Below are 19,870 nucleotides of genomic sequence, written 5' to 3'. Positions count from 1 at the left end.
GGAGCAGCTGACCTGAACCAAATGGCTCCGGTGGAGAGCATCGGGCCCCCTCCTCTCCTCAGCCCCTCCCCCACCCCCACGTCCAGCACACCCCAGAACCAACCGGCCAGCCCAAGTTCTGGAAAACCTGTGGTAGGTGTGTCTCGGCCCACCGGCTCCCGGGCGCCCCCTCTGACCTCGGCCCAGTCAGCCTCACTCACCCTCTACCAGCAGCCGAGTGTGGGCGCTGTCCTGGCCGGCCTGGCAGCAGTAGGTGCCCTGGTCCTCAGGTCGCACGTCATGGATGACCAGGCTGTGGGTGGGGCCGTGGCTGCGCAGCTCATACTTGTCTCCGGGGCACAGCTCGACCCCCTCCCGCATCCAGCACACGTGGCCCCCCGAGCGGGACACGGTCACCTCCAGCACCGCCCTGCGGCCCACCAGAACGGTCTTCTCTCGAGGGGGGCGGCGGCACATTTGGAGAGGCAGGGCTGCGGGTGAGGGCGAGGGCTCAGGTTAACAGGGACACGCAGGGGCCCCAGGGGGAGGGGGGCATCTTCCCTCCGCCTGCATTCTCCCGGTTGGTCCCGGATCGCCAGGGCACCAGCCCGTTCCTCTGCACCCCTACCTCAAAGTCTCCTCCCCGCCCCCCAGGAACGCGCTGCCTGCCCTCTGTGACCCTCCCCAGAAGAAGAGTCCCTCGAGGGAGGGAGGTGGGGAGGCAGCGTTCCCAGGACCAGCCGCCGGCCGGCCAGTCCCGGGGGTGGGGGGGAGAGATGGTGCCCACATGGTGCCCACTCCCTACCGTCCCTCCCCAGTTGCTTACCCTCCACCTCCAGCTGAGCCACGGACTGGGCGGGTCCCGCCTGGAAGCGGACCTCACCGGCGTCCTCCGGGCGCAGCTCGCTCAGCACCAGAATATGTTTCTTCCCTGGGGGCGGGGGAAGCGCTAAGCGAGCAGGAGCCGCACGGGGGGGGTTCGGGGATGAGGGCGGGCCGGAGCCGGTCCCCGGGTCGGTGTGGACGCGGCCAGTGTGCGCGGGGACCGATGGGGAGGGAGGAGCAGTCCAGGACCGAGGCTGGCAGCCGAGGACCCGGGGAGACCGGGAGACAGCGCGCAGGGCCAGGGGGCGGGGCCCACCGGGGCGGGGCGGGGCTTAGCCTCTGGGCGGGGCCTTGCGGGGCAGCGGGGGGCCCGCGCGGGAAGAAAGTCGGGCCGACCTTCCTGTCGGATGCGGACGTGGCCTCCGGGCCTCAGCGGACGGCCTCCGAGCTCCCAGCTCCCCGCGGCCTCCACCTCCGACACGGTGCACTGGAACGTGGCGCCGTCCCCCTCGCGGGCGTGCACCGGCCGGAGCCCGGAGAGCACCGACACGCTGCGCTCTGGGGCGGGGCCGGGGCGTGAGTCGGGGCGGGCCGGACCCCGGTCCCGCCCGCGCCCCGCCCGCGCCCCGCCCCCGCGCGGGAGGCCCCGCCCGCCGCAGTGCCCGGCCCGGGCGGCGCCCCGCACCCACCGCGCACGAGCAGGCGGACCGGCCCGGCGCGAGCCGCCCCCACCGCACAGCTGTAGGTGCCGGCGTCCAAGGGGCCGCAGCGCCGCAGCTGGAGCAGGCGACGCGTGCCGAGGGCCTGGAGCCTGAGCCGGGGGCCGGGCGTGAGCGGGCGCCCGTCCTGCGGGGAGAGTTGCAGAGGGTCGCGGTGACCTCGGCTGGACACGCGCGGGAGGCCGCGGCGGCGCCTGTGGATGGATGTCGGGCGGCGTCCCGGCGCGGCGAAGGCCTTTCGGGCCCCAAGCTGGGACCTGGCTGTCCGGAGCGTCCTGGGGAGGCCTCCTTGGGAAGGTGTCCCCATCGGGGACCTCAGCGCTCTGCCCCTTTTGTCTGCCCCTGGGCAGCACTTCACCCCACTGCGCCCCAGGCTCCTTAGGGAGCACGTGCAGAGAGCTAAGCCTCCCTCACAGGGCCGTCCTCGTCGTCGGAAGGATCAGCCCGATAGGTGTAAACGTAACTCTGAGCACAGTGCCAGGCACGTCCCTCCAGTGAGTGTTAGTGGTTCGGTCTGGGGCACTGTTACTGGCCTTATGATGCCAAGGTGGGCTGGGCTCTGACCTTCTCCCAGGTGACATCGGCCAAGGCCTGGGAAAGCTCGCACTCCAATGTAGCTGTGTCTCCCTCGGTCACCTCTAGGTCCTGTGGCCCCCTCACAATGGTCACTGGGGCCTCTGGGAACAGGAGGAGAAAGACACACTTGGACACAGAGGTCAGTGGTGGACACAGCTAGGAAGGGTGATCAGTGGAGGCCACTAGTGGGGGATGTGCTGGGACAAGTGGTCCAAGTGGGATGCTTGTCAGTGGAGGACACGACAGGGCCACAGGGGTCAATGGGATAGGAGTGGCCAGCTGGGGGTGACATACTTTAAGGCGGCCAGTGGGGGACATGCTGGGGCTAGAAGGGCATGGGGGGGCAACCAAAGCAGAGATGCCAGTGGAGTCATCCTGAGGCAAGCATGGTCAGTGTGGACCACACTTTGGAGGAATGGACAGATGCCACTGCCCATTGGGGGACATGATGGGCTCAGAGGAGCAATGGGGGTAACTTTAGGGCAGATGTGGTCAAGGGGCACATGGTGGGACACTCAAGCAGAGTGCTAGTGGAGTCACCCTGAGGCAGTTAGTGGGTTCCTGGGACTTGAGTGGCCAGAGGGACACACCGAAGCAGGCAGTGGGGGTCACAGCAGGCAGGTGCGGTCAGTGGGGTCACACTCAGAGTGCTCAGTGAGGCCGTGGTCAGGCAGGCAGACAACAGGCACCACACTGGCATAAGCACGCTCACGGTGGCATGGTCAGTGGTTCACAGGGACTGGAAGGTGAAGGGAGTCACACTGGATGATCGGATCGGTCAGAGGATCCATGCTCAAGCAGGGCAGTCTCTGGGGCCACACAGGGCCAACGTGGCAGGGGTGTCACACTCTGACAGGTCAGTGGGGGCCAAACGGTCAGGGGGATCAGTAGAATCACACTCAGCACAGTGGGTAAGCAGGCAGTGGTCCCAGAATCCGCACCTCTCACAGTGAGTCTGGCCGCACAGCGCAGGGAATCCGCCGTGAAGGAGATGCAGCCGGAGTCGGCCAGGCCCAGGCCACTGAGTACCAGGCGGTGAGTGCGGCTCTCTGCATGCATGTGGCACTTGGGGCCCGGCTGCAGCCAGACTCCACCCCGGGCCCACTCCCCAGTCACACCCTCCTGGGACAGCTCCAGCTGGAAGGTGGCACTACCCCCCTCAACGATGGTCACATCCTCCAGAGGCCGTAGCACCCTCAGCTGCTTCGCTGGTTGGGGGAGACGGGGAGAGAGGGAGAATGAGGGCTCCAGCTCTGGGCAGGGGTTTTGAGGGCTCACACACCCCTTGGCCCTGCCTGTACCACCTCTAACACCCAACCCGAGCCCCTACGGAAAGAAGCCCAGAACCAGAGTACAGGGAGAAAGGAGCACAGCAGGCCAGTGTGGGGGAGGGGCCGATTGCGGTCAGGAGAGGGCACCCACGAAGGGGACAAGCTGTGTAGATAGAGGGTTGAGGAGTCTGGGTGAGGGGTGCTGGGACACCGAAAGGAGCACAGAAATTGAAGTCAGACACACTGGGATTGGACCCTAGCTCTGCCCACATAGCGTGTGCACTGTGTGACCTTTGGCCAACGGCTTGACTTCTCTGGGTCTTCGTTTCCCCAGTTGTACAAGGTGACTAGCATTGAGACATGGGTTTATTGTGATTAAATGAATGAAATAAATTAGAAAAGAATACATGTCAGCGACAGCAACCGTTTACCAAGCTCCGTGTGGGCATTTCTCAGGTTCTCTCCGTGTGTGTTCCCAAAGGCCCTTGAAGTAGGGAGGGGCCCTCTTCTTAAGAAGCCTTGGCTCAGAGAGGTGAAGTGACCTGTGTAAGGTCTCACAGATAATAGAAGGTTCCAGCTTGTGGGGTGGGGTTGCTATTGGCCACCTGGGCCCGTGTATCCCGGGGCATGTGACTGAGGGAGAAACACGGCAAGGGCTTTCCGGAGTATAACATTTATGTGTACAGCAAGGCCAACTCGGACGTGTGAAATGGAACGCAAAAGCCACACGGACTTCTAGGGTACGTAGAAAACATTAGAAAAAGGAGAGTTTTGCTTTGGGCAGGCTGCTTCCGGTCACACTTCTAGAGGCCAGGCAGGGTTGACTTGCCTCAGTGGCGAGGGGCACTTTGGTGGGGACCTGAGCGGCCCTGGGCCAGCCAGGAAAGGCTGTGCGGGGCGGGGGGTGTGGGGGGACAGGCGGCGAGGCGTTAGGAGAGGACAGGACACTCACGCCTCACGCTGAGCCTGGCCAGGGTGCGATCGTGGCGGCTCTCACAGCCGTAGGTGCCCTGGTCGGCCAGCACGACGCCGTGGATGAAGAGGCTGCAGAGGTGGCCATCCTGGGCCACGGACACGCGAGAGTCGCGGGGCAAGGGCTCCCCACCTCGCACCCAGCGCACGGCCCCTGCTGCGCCCACTCGACCTGTCTCCACCTGGAGGCACACGTCCTGGCCTTCCTCAGCCCGCACATCCTGCAGGCGCCGCAGGAACAGCAGCTCCGTTTCTGGGGAGGGGGGGGAGAGGGAGGGGGCGGGGGTCACGGAGCCCGACACCCCACTCCCTGGCCTCTCCCTGGGCAGGCGCGGACAGGTACGGGAGCCAAGGCCGTCCACCCCCCCCAGGGCCAGACCTCGAACGTGGAGCCGGGCGCTGGTGGCCGTGCCCCCTGCACGGGCAGTCACGGTACCCGCGTCGTCCAGCTGGCAGCCCCGCACGGTCAGCGTGCGGCTGGAACCGTTCTGCGCTATCTCTAGCTGGGGCCCCGGAGTGACGACGGTCCCGTTGCGTAGCCAGGTGACATCGGCGTCTGGTGGGGAGACCTCACACCGGAACGTGGCATCGTCACCCTCGTGGACAGTTAATGGTGTCAGTTCTGAGACCAGCCTGGCCAGCGGAGGCTCTGGGGGGTGGGGTCAGGCAGTGAGGTGGGCTGGGTCTTCCCCTCTCCCTCCTTTCCATCCTCTCCTGGGGGTACATCTCCCAGTTATTCGGAAGATCCTTCCCGAGGCCCGTGGGGGTGTCCCACAGGACAAGATGCCAGCGCCCTGCCACTCGTAGCCACCTCCTCTCAATCCTGGCCCGGCTCCCTACCCCTCTGACTCCCCAGTGGATAATTTGCCACGGACCCTATTTATCTTATTTAACTGTCACCGCAGCCCTACAAGACAAGCACTGTCCCCCCACTTCAGAACTGGGGCTCGGGCAGGCAAAGGCGCTGGCCAGGAGCACATGGGGCCAGCAAGCACACCCCACGTGGGAACGTGGGCCGGTTGACGCCAGAGCCCCTGTGTTTAAGCACCAGGCTATGCCTCCTCCAGGGGGTTCTTGGAGAAAGGAGGCCTGCCTCCCTCATCCAAGTGAGAGCCGTGCATGCATTGGTGGGAACCAGAAGTAGCAAGGAGGGGGTTGGGGGATGAGGGCATCCCGGGATGGTGCAGGGGGGTGGTCTTTGGGGTACCAGGGCCCACGGGGTGTGAGGGGAGCACTGTTACCTTCCACGCTGACGAGGAAGATGCGGCTGTCCTGGGGCGTGTCGCACAGGTACTCCCCTGCATCCCCGCTCCGTGCCCCCCGCACCCGCAGCACCTGCCTCGCCCCGGCCTGCTCCAGCTGCACCCGCCCCTGGCTCGCCAGTCGCTCCCCATCCTTGTACCAGCGTGTGGGGCCCCCCGGCCCTGAGAGGTGCACCACCAGCTCCAGGTCCCCGCCTGGGGTGCTGCGAACCCTCGTCTGGGCTGCCTCGGGGGCCACTATGCGCACGGGGGGCTCTGTGGGGTCAGAGCTGGGGGTCACTGGGAGGGAGAGGCCTGAGGGCTACGGGGCAGGGGGCGAGCAGGGAGTGGGACGTAAGATACTGAGAGGTGGGTGAGGGATGGACGAGGCATGCTAGAGAAGCGGGGGAGACTCGTATGGGTTTGGGGGTACAACTCTCTCAGGCTGTCTGCCCGGGCCGTACTTACCAGCCACTTGGACGGTGAAGTTGAGGCTGGGGGCCTCGGGGGCCGACCCGGACTGGCAGGTGTAGAGGCCTGCGTGGGTCAGGTCTGCAGCCGGGATGTGGAGGATGCGGCGGGGGCCCTCGGCACGGAGCTCCAGGCCCTCGCCCTCCTGCACCGGCCTCCCGTTGTGGCTCCAGAAGACGAGGGCGCCAGCCCGGGACAGTTCACAGCTCAGCACCACCGGCTCCCCAGGGGCCACACAGAGGGGGGCAGGGGCTGCATCTGGGGCAAGGAACTGGACTGGGGGCTCTGGACAGAGAGAGGAGCTTGTCGGCTGGGGTCCACTACCCCATCCCCCGCACCCAGGCTGGCAGGAGGCACCCACCAGCCAGGCTGACATTGAAGGTGACGGCTTCATCACGCGTCTCGCACACGTACTCCCCGGCGTCCTCAGGCTGGGCGTGGGGCAGGGTCAGGGTGCGAGCAGGCCCCTTGGCTCCCAGCTGCAGCGTGTCGGACGCTTCCACCTCCAGCCCATCTTTGTACCAGCGCACCTGGGACCCAGCAGGGGCCACCTCGCAGCGCAGCTCCACGCGCCCCGGAGCCCTGAACTGCAGGTCCAGGGAGCGGGCTGCCGGGTGCACGATCCTTGCTGGCGGGGCTGGCGGACAGAAGGGAGAGGTGCTCAGGCTCAGCCAGCAGGCCTCCACCTGCCTGGCCCCCGGCTCCTCAGCCCTCTCTCTTCCCAGCGCAGCTCTTGGGTCTGGCCCCAATCCATGGGCACCTACTGCGTGCCAGGTGCTGTGCTGGGCACCCTGAGCTCTTTCCACAGCTATTCCTGATTCCCTAGAAGGGCGCTAATGTTGGCTTCACCTTACAGATAAGGACTCGAGGACTCTTTGGAGGAAAGTGGCTTGCCCAAGGTCCCACGGACAGAAAGAGGTAGACCCAGCCCTACCCCAACGCACACCCCTCCCTAAGCCATGCCCACTCCGTACCCCCTGTCCCCGATTAGCCTCTGACGGACTTATCACCTACTAGTTGTCTGTCCGTCCTCGAATCCTCGAATTCTAGTGGAGAACTGGAGCTTTGCTCTTACTGGCTTGCTACTCTGTCAGCATTCAGAACTGGGCTGAGCACATAGTAGTTGCTCAATACATATTTGATGAATGGATGCTCCTAACTGCTGGGCTGTCCTCACCAGACCTCGAGTCACTGTCATGGCCTGATCTGGGCAAGCCAGCGCTCTCAGATGGCTGAGAATGAGGAAGTTGGGGGAGGGCAGGTTTCCTGGGCCAGATGGGGGGCCCCTAAGATGCAGGAAGTGAGGAGGTCAGGTGTCTGTCCCTTAGCCTCCTGCGTCTCTAGCTCCCCAGGGGGCCCAGAGACGGCCCACCTGTGACAGTGACAGTGAAGAAGGCAGAGTCATCTCCGGCGTCACACACGAACTCGCCCCCCTGCTCCGGTTGGGCCGCGGGCAGCACCAGGCGGCGGTGTGGCCCGTCACTCTCCAGCACCAGGGCCTCACTCTCCTCCACCTCCAGCCCATCCTTGTACCAGCGCACGGGGGCATCCTCCCGAGACAGCTCACACGTCAGTACCACGCACTCCAAGCTCACGGCGATCAAAGTCACCTCATCCCGGGGGTATATGATGCGCACGGGGGGCTCTGTGGGGTGGAGGTGGGGTCACAAGCCGTCACAAACTCACCACCCGCCTCCCTGGCAGCTCGAAGTTCCTGTCGCTCACGGTAATAAGTGATAAGGATCACCATCTGAAATCCCTGAGGCCAGGGCTGTGATAGGACCCAGAACGCTTCAGATCCCAGAGATGGCGCATTAATCGTAGATCACAAATCCTAGATCACCTGCTCCTCCTACCCCTCCCTGCCCCAGGCGTGCTCCCCACCAATGACCCCGCCAACTTCTCTGCAGTGTAACACATGGACATGCTCTCAGCAGGAGAATTAAAGAGTAGAACCAGTTTCACAGCAGTTAAGCTCAGGTCCTACTGCCATGGCTTTGAACCCCAAACTTGCAGAAAGACTTGCTTTTAAGAAGTTTTTTTAGGTCAGAGCTGTGAATAAGAGACCCTGGATCTGTAACAGCCAACAGGCTCCAGAACAGGCCTGAGCGCTTTACACACTGAACCCTCACAGCAATCTGGAGAGGTAGGTAGGGTTTTATCCCTGTTTTCCAGATGTAGAAACTGAGGCACGGAGTGATCACCCAACCTCTTTCAGATCACAGCAGACTACGCCTACTCTGGGGCAGGAGGAAGAACTGCCATCTGCGAAAGGGAGGCTCCGACTCTGCAAGCAGTGGTAGGGATCGCAAGCCAAGGCCGGCAGAGCCCAGTAACGATGTTTGCATCTGGGCCTGCGGGGGTTGCCCACACCTGTCTGAGATCCCCGGGGACGCTAAACCCTGATTCTGGGAGTTCATTTCCAACCGCTCAGAACTGGTCACTCCTCCACAGAAAAAGGATCTGTGTCAAGCCTGGAAGTGACTGGTGCGCCGGGCCCCAAGGTAGCTCGAGCTCCCACGCACCCTGGACGTCTCCCAGATTCTAGGTTCCAGGACACTATTAGGACGCCTTTACTGCTCAGCCGCCTGGCGGCGAGGCTCGGGAACTGCCAGCTTCCCGGCCCCACTCTTTGCGCGCGGGCTGACGTGCTCGCCAGCACACACTCAAGTCCTCGGCCTCCGCGCCCCACCTCCCTAACGACCCACCTCCCTAACGGCCTGTTCTAGAGTCCAGAGGATGCAGGCTGGCTCCCTGGCAGATTGCAGAGCGGGGCTGCCTGGGTGGGGGAGGGGAGGCGGTGGGCACAGTCGGTGGAGACAGGGTGTGGGGCTGGGGCTGGGCTGTCTGCACAGCTGTGGGACCTCAGCTTGGCATCACACTTGATCCTCCCTGGCCCAAAGCCGAGGTGGTGCTTGTGTCAACTTCCCTGCGAAGAGTCTGGTGTTTTGTGGGGAGGCCAAGTGTGGGCTGAAATGTGTGTAGCTGCCATTATGTTTGGCCAGAGCCTGAAGGTCCTCGCTACAGGGTGGAACGTGTGCAGAAAGGCGTTGTGGCTGGTGTGTGCCAGGCTACACTATCTGGAAGGCAGGGGGTGCGGGAAGGGGGGGCTAAATCACTCAGTCTGGACCGAGGCTCTCGACGTAGGGCAGGGCACAGGGCAGCAGGACGGCGTCAGGTGCCGGAGGGATACTCCAGTGTAGCCAGCGGGGTTCTTCTGTGCCCCCCCCCCCCGAGCTGCCTAGGCCCTGCAACATCCACCCCCCCCGAAAGCCCACCTCATACACACACATGCACGCACGCACACACGCACACACATGCTGGGATTGGCACTGTATCGGCTGCAGCCTCCAAAGTTTCCAGCACTGAATGAAGCACCATCACTTCCACAGTCGTCCTATGCTTTTCCAGCTTTGAACACTCCCCAGGTCAGACCAAACCTGACCCCGCTTGGCTAACTCAGGCCCTGCCCCAAGTTTCCGGTTTGGAGGCACTTCCCGCCTGCCCAGAGGTCAGCAGCCCCGAGGCCCCGCAACACCGGACCATCCACAGTCTGAGACCCTCTAAAGAGCCTGGCTTTCCTGCTAGGCCGTGCGCTCCTGGAGGGGAGGGGGGCATGTCTGTCTGTCTGCCTGCCGCCGGGCGTCCAGGGCTGGCTCCTTCGGGGGGCATCCACTTTCCCCGAAGCCCTCCCTGACTCGCCTGTTCTCTCTCGAGCCCTCTGCTCTCATCCTTCACGGCACTTGTCACGAGGTGTCCGCTGTACATTTATTTGCGCGTTTATTGGTTTAACACAGGGGTCGCAAACTCAAACGCCCACGGGGGCCGGGTAGGTAAGGTCAGTGGCTGAAGCAGTCTGGGGAGAGGCAAAGAGGAACGGCGGCGGCGGGGGGGCGGGGGGAGGACAGAGGAATGTGGGCCCCATATTAGGGGGGCAGCTGCTACTCAGCACCAGCTGTTCGTCGCCATGGGGGGAAGCGGGACCAGAGCCGCCGGGTCTTCGGCTTTTTCAAGAGGACGCATAACTCCGGATTGTTATTTGAACTGTCCTGACTTTGGTAAGACTCTGCAGGCCAAACAAAACACATCTGTGGGCTGCATGGGGCCCTATGGACTGCCCGTTTGCGACCCCTGGTTAATAGCTGCCTCCCCAGCTAGGCTGGCGGCTCTCGGAGAGCAGAGACCACGCATGTCCGCGGCCCCCGGCCGTCACGCAGGAAGTGCCCGGTAAACGAGCCAGTTATTCCTGGGCCTGGTGCTGGGGAGGAGATGGCTCACTCGGACAGGGGCCCCGGGGTCTTCCGGGCAAGGAGCCTTGGCACATGCACCACAGCCCTACCTCCCTCCTCCCCAGTGTGCTAACTAGGGAGTGGGTGGCCAGCTCCCCCCAGGGGCTCAGGACCGTCTTTTGGTGCCCCCCGGGGCAGCTGGGGTGAACCCACACCTGTGACTGTGACGGTGAAGGAGGCCGACTCGTCATCGATTTCACACAAATACTCGCCGGAGTCCTCAAGCTGGACAGCGGGCAACACCAGGCGGCGGACGGTGTCCTCCTTCTGCAGCAGCAGCGCAGGACTTTCCACCACTTCTTCCCCGTCCTTGGTCCAGCGCACCTCGGCCCACGGCCGGCACAGCTCACAGGTGAGCACCACGCGCTCCAGGCGCACGGCGGCCACGTATACCTTGCCGCTGGGGTACACGATCCACGAGGAGACATCTAGAGGACGGGGACAGTCACGGCTGGGACTGATGGCCCCGGTGCCTCCCCTGATCCGTGCCTGCCCCCTCCTCCTGGCACGAGGGCCATGCATTGAGGAAGGGAGCCTGCTCTCACATTAGGTCTCACAGCCGCTCCCAACTGGAGAGACAGCTATGGTCACCGACACGCATCACAGGTGCAGTGGCGGGGTGGGGGCCACGGGGTCAGCCTCTGCTATAGAAACACGCCCCGTTCTCGGGGTCAGGACGGGGACTGATGAGTGGGACCCGGGAGAGGACAGCTGAGTGCCCAAATGGAGCCTGGGTTTCCTGTAGGCTTTCGAGGCCTTCTCACCCTTCTAGCACGGGATGCCCCGCTCCGCATTAGGGTTGCCCTTTGCAGGAGCATGGAGAGAGCGGAGCTTCCCTGGGGATCCTGTAGCCCTGGCCAGGGTTAAGGACAAGGCATTTTCTGTGGGTGACTGAACCTTAGGGTGCAGACCAAGAAGGAGACACGAGATCAGCTGGGGGGAAGGAAGCAGGGCCAGGGGACGGTGGCCCGGGGCTGAGAGTGTGACAGTGGGCCCGGGCGGTGTCACATGGGCCCGCCTGGCCCCCCACCTGTGATGGTGACCGTGAAGTAGGCGCGCTCGTCTCCAGCGACACACTGAAATTCGCCCCCATCCGGGGGCTGGGCGGCAGGCAGCACCAGGCGGTGGTGGGGCCCTTCCTTCTCCAGCACCACGAAGTCACTCTCCTCCACCTCCTGCCCATCCTTGTACCAGCGCACGGGCGCATCCTCTCGGTCCACCTCACAGGTCAGCATGACACACTCCGAGGTTATGGCGTGCACGAACACGTGCTCCTGGGGGTCCAGGATATGCACCGGGGGGTCTGGTGGGGGGCAGAGACGTGGTCACATAGACACCCCCCCACACATACACACCAGACAGCTTCCTGCCCGGAGGACACTGGGAGGGTGAAGGCCATGCTGTGCGAGGCCTACTGAGTGTGTGGCAGGTGAGGCAACGCAGACTATGTGGCACCTGAGTGCTCCGTGAGTCCCCAGAGGGTTGGGGCAGCTAGGGGGGTACACTGGGGGAGGGGGGCACAGACTACCTTTGTCCCCGCTGAGAGGAGGTCACTATCATGGGCCACATCAGGGCCATGCTTGCTGCTGCTTTTGTAAGGGAGGCTCCGAGCCCTGGCCCCAGGACGGGCAGGAGGTGGCAACGACTCAGCAGTGCCACCGTGAGATGGCTGCCTCTACAGGTAGTAAGTTCCCCATCACGAGGAGCATGTAGGCAGCAGCTGCAGGACCGCCTGGCAATGCGGCTTAATTAGGATTTCCACTCAAAGCGAGAAGATGAGCTGCCCTCCCAGAATGGAACCCCAGGCTCTACCCTGGAGAGTCTGGTGCTGCAGGTCCGGCATATGCATTGAGAACAAGCTTCTGGGGTGGTTCTGAAGCAGCCAGAGCATGGCCTGGCTTGAGAACCACTGCACCACTGCACTTAAAGCTTCTCCTTGCCTCGGGCCACCCGAGGCAGTGGGATAAGCAGACCTGGGTGTGAGCCCAGCTATGGTGTTTGCTGGCTGTGATCATGAGTACATCACATAACCTCTCTGAGCCTCAGTTTCTTGCCCTGTGACCTGGAGATCTTCTCATCCAGTTGTGAAGGTCACACGAGATCGTATACACGTGAAACATTTAGTATACGTTGGGCTCGTGGTAAGTACCCAATCGACAACCAGCACCTGTCTCCCAACCCCCTACCCAGCCGAGGACACGTGGAAGGTGAGTGTGCTGGAGGGTGTTGGTGGTGGGAGGATTGAGAAGTACAGGATGATTTGAAAACAGGTCCCCTGGGCCACCGGGCTCTTCCCAGAAGGGACCCCAAGCAGGCGGACCATGGGGCAGGGTTGCGTGGCCCCCCGAGTCAGCCCCAGACCACCGCGGTTGCTGACCTCGGACGGTGACACTGAAGAAGGCCGAGACCCCTTCCGTCCTGCACTCAAACTCGCCGCTGTCCTGGACCTCGGCGGCCGGCAGGATCAGGCGGTGTTTGCGCCCCTCCATCTTCACCACCAGCGATTCGCTTGGCTCTAGCTCCTGCCCATCCTTGTACCAGCGCGCGGGGAAGTCCACCCGGGAGAGCTCGCAGGTCAGCACCACCCGCTCCGAGGTCGTGAAGGTCAGCGCTACCTTGTCCTGGGGGCTCAGGATGTGCACCGGGCTCTCTGTGCGGGGAGAAGCGTTGGCATGGGCAGCGCCCTGTCACGGTCTGCCTAGGATGCGTACCCCTCTCTGGTGCGGGGCTTGGGGGTGCGCCCGTCAGGCCAGATGACTGTGGTCAGGGGCAATGCCTTTGTTGGAGTTAAAAAAAAAAATCATCTGGGGCTTCCACAGCAGCTCTCGAGTGGTGGTTTGAGTGTATGGGATTCCTGGGAGGCTGCTGAAAATGCAGATTTCTGGGCTCCGCACATGCACGTGAGGGCCGGTGAATCTGCCTTATAAACCAGCCCTCCAGGCGACTCTGATGTCGGGGATCCCAGTTCGCATCCTGGAAATGCGAGCTGGTTGGTGGTTCTCACTCCGCCCACCTGCAAGGATGCTGGCACCTGCCTGCCTCCCGGCTCTGTTCGTGGGCACTAATTCCTCCACTGGCCTTACAAATCCATTGGTGACATGGCAAATGCCACATGTCCCCTGCACTTTCAGATGCACCAAGAGCTGCCCTCCTCACGGTGCCTCATCCCCTCCCCTCCCTGTTTCCACTGGTGGCACAGGGTGACTCTGGGGCCAGAATGCCTGGCTTCATAACCCAGCACTACCACTCACAAGCTCGGTGGCCCTGGGCAAGTCACTTAACCTCTCTGTGACTCAGTTGCTCCATCTGTAAGGAGCCTACCTTATAGGGCCGATGAGAGACCTGTGTTAATTGAAACAATGTACGTAAAACGATAAGGATTGTGCCAAACACTCAGGAAGCTGCTTTGATCACGTTACTGATTAGGTGATAGGGCAGGAAGCAGTCAGAGGCTAGGGACCAGGGTCCAGGGCTTGGAGATCTCATATGTGATAGAATTCCCTAAGCCACAAAGGACCCCAGAGAGCGTGGCTACGAGGCTGATGAAGATAATAAGGAGTCCCCTCTGCATTGCATGTAGGCTGACATGGGCCTTCCGTGTCTTGACCCCATCTGTCCACCCTGGTCCCCACCAGCACCAACCTTGGATGGTGAGGGCGGCTGAGTCCTGTACGCCCGGGCAGCTGAAGCCAACCAGGGCCCCGCTGTGCTGGTGCTGGACGGCCCGCAGGAGGAGTCTGTGCTGTAGGCCCTTCTGCTCAATCAGGTACCGCAGGGCCCCGGGCTCCACCTGGCCCTCTGGCTCGTGACTCTTGAGCTCTTCCCCGTTAAGGAACCAGGTGCCCTGGATGATGGTGGAAAGATCCAGGGAGAAGACAGCATCTTCCCCGTCGTAGACCTGGACATCCTCCAGACCTGCCACCAGGCGAGCTGTGGGCACTGCCACGGGGATGGAGTGCAGCCATCAGAACCGGAGGGGTGGCAGGTGGAAGGCATGTAACAGGCCAGGGACCAGAGGCTGGGGACAGGAGGAGAGATGATGGGGAGGACGCGATGGGTGTGCCTGCTGACAGGCTGGGGCTGTGGCACGGACTCACCAAGGTGGGCAGACCCATGGAACACGACGTGGGGGCTGCGGCCGTGTTCGCTGACCGTGCAGACGCGGAAGCGGTAGTCGCCCTCCGATGGCACACAGTCTCCGGGGACCTCCACGGCTCCGGCTTTCTCAATGCTAAAGCACTGGATCCAGTCTTCGGAGCCCACTTCCTGTCGCTCCAGCCGGTAGATGAAGGGGGTCTCCGGAGCAGGGTCGGGAGGCTTCCAGGTCAGCAGGACCGTGTTCTTATGGCCCTTGAACATCTCCGCCAACACGGGGGGCCCGGGGGGACTGTGCTTGACACCTGAGACGGAGGCAGGGTTTGCATTCCAGCCATGCTCCCACCTCCCCACGGCCCCCCCACCTTGAGTCCGCGTCGCCACCCGGGGCTGTGGGATCGATCTGGTCACCCTCCTGCCAGAGCCTCCTGCCCAGCCCTTGAGGAGTCTGCCCCCGGGCTCTCACGCCCTCACATTTGACTCTGAGCAGGGTGGTGGTACGGGAGTTGCCCAGGCTAAAGGTGACCTCGCCAGCATCTTCTCGGGTGACCCCTGGAAGGACCAGGGCATGCATGTGGCCAGAGCTGCTCTGGCAGGTGGTCGGCAGGTCCTCCCCATCGCGGCTCCAGCGCCCTTCAACCCCAGCTTCTTGGGTCTCCACCAGCAGCACCGCATTCTCTCCCTCCAGGACGTCCAGCTTTCGGGGCAGTCGCTTCAGGATGGGCCCTGAGATGCGGACGGGAATCCCTCAGCCCGGGGTCTGGGCATCTGCCTGCCTCAGCCTCAGCATCCTCCTCCCGGCCAGCCGCACCTTTGACTGTCACGTTGGCCACGGTGCGTACCCGGCCCCGCATCTCACACAGGTAGACCCCGTCATCGTCTGCCTTCAGCCTGTGGATGATGAGGCGCCGGACAGTGCCCTCCTCGATCTGCTCGTACTTGCGGCAGGGCAGCAGCCGCTGGTCCTCTCGGAACCAGGCCGTGGGAATGCGAGAGTTGGGCACTTTACACTCCAGCACGGCAATGCCGTGCTCGCGGCCTTCCACGTCCTGCAGGGGTCTGGTGAAGCGGAGGCGGGGCTCTGCGGAGAGGGGAGAGACAGGAGAAGGCTCGGGAGAGGGCCGGGCCAGGGGAAGGACTCCTTGCATCATCAACTGCCTACACCCACGGTAGCCTCCTGCCACTTTTCTCCCAGGGCCAGCAGGTGTTCTGGAATCACAGAAAAAGCACCGGAAGGGAAATCAGATGGCCTAAATTCTCATCGGACCCTGACACTCATCCGCCACGTCACCTTGAGCAAGGCCATTTTAGTGATCCTGGGCCTGAGTTTCCTTTGTTTTTGTTCTAAAAAGTTTATTTATTTATTTTAGGGGGAGAGGGCAGAGGGAGAGAGAATCCTGCAGGAGAGTCTCTGCTGAGTGCGGAGCCCCATGCGCAGGGCTTGGTCCCAGGACCCTGAGATCATAACTGGAGCCGAAATCTAGAGTCAACCGCTCAACCAACTGAGCCACCCAGGAGCCCTAGTTTTTTTGACTTTAAAGTGGAGAAAGAGATGGAGGACTTGGTCATATGAGTGATTTTCAAGCTGCTTCCTGGGTCCCCTCGGAGGCTTGACACAAATCCTGCAAGGATCTAAGTCCAATTTCTTTAAAAAAAATTTTTTTTAAAGATTTAATTTATTTATTCACAAAGAATACACAGAGAGAGGCAGAGACATAGGCAGAGGGAGAAGCAGACTCCCTGCGGGGAGCCCAATATAGGACTTGATCCCAGGGCCCCGGGATCATGCCCGGAGCGAAAGGCAGATGTTCAACCACTGAGCCACCAGGCGCCCCTGGTCTACGTCAAATTTCATTTTTAAAGTACTTCAGTCAGGGACGACTGGGTGGCTCAGCAGTTGAGTGTCTGCCTTTGGCTCAGAGCATGATCCCAGGGTCCTGGGATCAAGTCCCACGTCTGGCTCCCTGCATGGAGCCTGCTTCTCCCTCTGCCTGTGTCTCTGCCTCTCTGTGTGTCTCTCATGAATAAATAAATAAAATATTTAAAAAATAAAATAAAATAAAGTACTTCAGTCAAAAAAAAGTTAAAAAAAATAAAGTACTTCAGTCGTTTTCATATGGATGGAGCTAGAGAATAGAATGCTGAGTGAAAGAAGTCAGAGAAAGACAAATACCGTAGGATCTCACTCACATGTGGAATTTAAGAAACAAACGAGCAAAGGCGGGGAAAGCGAGATAGAGAAACACAAATCAAGAAACAGATTCAATTATAGAAAACGAACTGCTAGTTTCCAGAAGGGAGGGGGGATGGAGAGGAAGAATAGGGGATGAGAATTAAACTGTACAATTATGTTGATGAAAATCAATTAATTAAAAATGATTTTAAAAGTACAATTAAAGTTTTAAAAAGATCAAGTACTTTAGTCATTTTCGAAATTGCATTTCACAAGAAGAGAGCATGATGACGGGGAGCAGCTGGGTGGCTCAGTGGTTGAGCGTCTGCCTTTTGCTAAGGTCGTGATCCCAGGGTCCTGGGATCGAGTCCCGCATCAGGCTCCCCGTAGGGAGCCTGCTTCTCCCTCTGCCTGTGTCTCTGCCTCTGTGTGTCTCTCATGAATAAATAAATAAAACCTTTAAAAAAGGAAAGAAAGCATGATGATGGACGTGACGAGTGGGTGATGAGGCCGTTGGAGCAGCAGGTTTGTCCTGCAGCTGTGGGAAGCTCTGCCTCCCCACGGGGTTAGTGTGGCCCCGGCGGGGCTGGGCACATCAGACCTCAGGCAGCACAGGTGCCACATGGCTGACTGCGTGCCAGGCAGGGCTCAGGAGATTTGCCAACTTTTGTTCCTCGGAGGGAAGGAGGTAGGTAGTAACTAGTAAAGAGGTATAATCCCTCGAGTTGTGATAAACTCCTACTACTGAGAGCTTTAACCTCCAGTGGGAGTTGGCGGTGGTGGTGTTTTTTTCTCCTCTGAGTTTTCTGCGTATGAGCAATGTTAAGTGTTGGCGAGATACTGTCACGGACTCAGCTTTGAAATAGAAATGTCCTCTCGTTCACCTTCTGCCTTCAAACTTGGAGAGCAGTATCATAAAGGGGCACGTTTCCTCCCTCAAGCCTACTTTTGGTGGGAATCGGGAGTTGCTCAGGGTGTCGCCTGCAGCCCCAGACTTCCCCGCAGGGTTCCGGGATGAGACGGGTTATGAGTGCAGCCTCGTCTTAAAACGTGTATGTTCAATAACACAGCACCCTTGTTCCCACTGATAGGCTTTAGAAGTACAGGGCATAAATGTGGACCCAGAAAATGTTCCTTATGCCAGTTGTGATGTGGGGGTGGGGGTGGGGGAGGCCCCCATGGGATTTCCGCTGAGGGAGGAGTACAACAAAGAAGCTGACATGCACTGGCCTAGAAGGGCTCCCTCTGGGGGGGGGTGTACATGGATCAGTCCTTAAAGCGGGTCATCAAAGGGTCGATTTACACCCGCGGGCTCCGAATCACCCCGGGGGTTTGCTCCAGGTTCCCAGGTACCCTGGAGACCTACTGAATGCCCCTCGCTGGCCTGGCGGGCGGGCGGGCGGGCGGGCGGGCAGGAGGCGGGCAGGCCTTGGTCTGGGCCCACCTGCAGGCCCCCCACCGCCTGGGCCGCGCTGGGGGCCCCTCCGCAGGCGCCTCAGTACCTTTCACGTGCAGCTGCACGGCGCTGAGCGTCTGGCCCGCCGAGTTGCGCGCGGCGCACACGTAGAGCCCGCGGTCCTTGGCCTGGCAGTAGAGCACCTTGAGCACGAAGCCGCCGTCGCGGTCGCGGTACATGAGGCGGCGGCGGTCGGAGAGCAGCGGGCGGCCCTCCCAGTGCCACTCGATCTCGGGCTCGGGCTTGCCCATCACGTAGCAGCGGAACTTGGCGTGCTTGCCCTCGTTGACCCAGAAGGTCTTGGGCGCGCACTTGAGCGGCTCCAGCACGGGCTTGGGCGCGTCGTCGGGGTCCTGGGGCGGGCTCTCGGGGGGCTGGTGCACCTGCAGCAGCGCGCCCACCTGCGCGTGGCCGTGCGCGTTGCGCGCGTGGCACACGTAGACGCCCGAGTCGGGCAGCCGCGCCGCCAGGATGCGCAGCGTCAGGCCCGCGCCCCCGGCGACCTCGGCGCGGCCGGGCTCGAGCGTGAAGTGGCCGCTGTCCCACACCTCGTCCAGGGCCATCCCGTCCTTCTCCCAGTGGAGCGCGGGCGCGGGGAGGCCCCCCACCTGGCACGTCAGCACCACCTGCGCGCCGCGCAGCACCCACTGGGAGCGGGGCCCCTCCAGGAACACCGGGGCGCCCTCCCCGGCCCCGGCCCCGGCCCCGGCCCCGGCCCCGGCCCCGGCCCCGGCCCCGGCCCCGGCCCCGGCCCCGGGGGGCTGCAGCGGGCGCGCGGCGGGCGGGGCCGGGGATGGGGGCGCGGGCGCGGGCGCTGGCGGGGCCGGGGCCGGGGATGGGGATGGGGATGGGGGCGCGGGCGGCTGCAGCACGGTGAGGGCGGCCGCCGCGTAGGCCTCCCCGGCGGCGTTGCGGGCGCGGCACACGTAGACCCCCGCGTCGGCGGGCCGCGCGCAGCTCAGCAGCAGGCCGTGCTCGGCGCCGTCGGCCGGGAAGCTCAGGCGCTCGGAGGCCGCCAGCGGCCGGCCGCCCTTCTCCCACACCACGGTGGGCGGCGGCTCCCCCAGGACCACGCACTTGAGCTCGGCCTCGGCGCCACTCACCACCCGCACGGGCCGCGGGAAGCGCAGGAAGCACGGGGGGCTGCCCTGGTCCCCCGAGCCCGCCTTCATCGCGGCGGGGGCGGCGGGGGCGCAGGGGGGCGGCGCGGAGGGGCCGGGGCCGGGGCCGGGGCTGGGGGGGGGGACCGCGGAGCGCTGCCCCCGCCGCCCGCCGCGCGCTCGTCCTTACCGGGGCCCGGAGCTGCGGCCGTGCGGCGGGAGGCCCGGCCCGGCCCGCCGAGCGCTCAGGGGCAGTCCTTCCTGTCCGCCTCGCCGCGAGGGGCCCCGCAGCCGCCTCTGCCCGCGGCCTGGCTTCCTGCGCCCGGGAGCCTCGCCTCCCAGCCCCCTCCCACAGCCTGGGCCTCTTCCCCTCCTCCCTCCCACCTCCAGCCGCCAGGTCCCCAGCCGCCCGCCAGGCTTGGGCCTGAGTGGCAGAGGCGCCTGCAGCTGCCAATCCCAAAAATATTCTCTGATGACACAGCTGGAAGGACGGGAGCCCAGACTGGCTCCTCCAGGGCTAAGTTTAGAGCAGGCGGGACCACCTGCCCCCCACCCTAGCCCCGGCTCTAGCCCCAGCCTCAGCCCTCCCCCCCGCCCCAGGCTGGCCCAGCGGCTGCCTGCTGGAAGGGGGCCCCAGAAGGGCTGAGGGGCTGGCCTAATCTGTCTCCCCGGCGAATCCCACTCTTAGGGGCTGGGAGACCCC

The 19,870-nt window shown here is 62.9% G+C and overlaps 1 protein-coding gene across 3 annotated transcripts; it reads right to left on the bottom strand.

Moving 5' to 3' along the window:
• Window positions 1-192: 192 nt before the first annotated feature.
• On the bottom strand, window positions 193-19,262 carry OBSL1 (obscurin like cytoskeletal adaptor 1). Of its 3 annotated transcripts, XM_077885731.1 has the most exons (21): window positions 18,873-19,262; window positions 18,114-18,764; window positions 15,250-15,519; window positions 14,913-15,164; window positions 14,441-14,743; window positions 13,986-14,282; window positions 12,721-12,993; window positions 11,374-11,646; window positions 10,499-10,771; window positions 7,427-7,699; window positions 6,416-6,691; window positions 6,052-6,339; window positions 5,584-5,859; window positions 4,722-4,991; window positions 4,323-4,595; window positions 3,041-3,307; window positions 2,088-2,200; window positions 1,494-1,650; window positions 1,201-1,362; window positions 806-910; window positions 193-470 (listed from the first exon to the last, which is right to left on the bottom strand). In XM_077885731.1, the coding sequence occupies exons 1-21, from the start codon at window positions 19,237-19,239 to the stop codon at window positions 193-195; spliced, it is 5,697 nt and encodes a 1,898-aa protein (XP_077741857.1). In that variant the 5' UTR covers window positions 19,240-19,262. The 3 variants fall into 3 exon arrangements, with proteins under 3 accessions (XP_077741857.1, XP_077741858.1, XP_077741859.1); XM_077885732.1 differs by lacking the exons at window positions 193-470; window positions 806-910; window positions 1,201-1,362; ... (1 more) ...; window positions 2,088-2,200; window positions 3,041-3,307 and having other exon boundaries at window positions 3,719-4,595; window positions 18,879-19,257; XM_077885733.1 differs by lacking the exons at window positions 193-470; window positions 806-910; window positions 1,201-1,362; ... (7 more) ...; window positions 6,416-6,691; window positions 7,427-7,699 and adding an exon at window positions 9,818-10,120 and having other exon boundaries at window positions 18,879-19,254.
• Window positions 19,263-19,870: the final 608 nt, after the last annotated feature.

The sequence above is a fragment of the Canis aureus genome, chromosome 36, assembly GCF_053574225.1.
Source record: "Canis aureus isolate CA01 chromosome 36, VMU_Caureus_v.1.0, whole genome shotgun sequence".
Taxonomy (NCBI): domain Eukaryota; kingdom Metazoa; phylum Chordata; class Mammalia; order Carnivora; family Canidae; genus Canis; species Canis aureus.
Note: the sequence above shows the minus strand (reverse complement) of the source record. Positions and strands in the feature narration are given on the sequence as shown.

What these genes read in the sequence shown, in the direction of transcription:
- OBSL1 (XM_077885731.1), bottom strand. Translation starts at nt 19,239, where the DNA reads ATGAAGGCGGGCTCGGGGGACCAGGGCAGCCCCCCGTGCTTCCTGCGC. An exon ending in CGCCCGGCTCCACGTTCGAG is followed by an intron (nt 4,596 to 4,721) that starts GTCTGGCCCTGG and finishes CCCCCTCCCCAG; the next exon opens with AAACGGAGCTGCTGTTCCTG. An exon ending in GGCTCAGCTGGAGGTGGAGG is followed by an intron (nt 471 to 805) that starts GTAAGCAACTGG and finishes CCTCACCCGCAG; the next exon opens with CCCTGCCTCTCCAAATGTGC.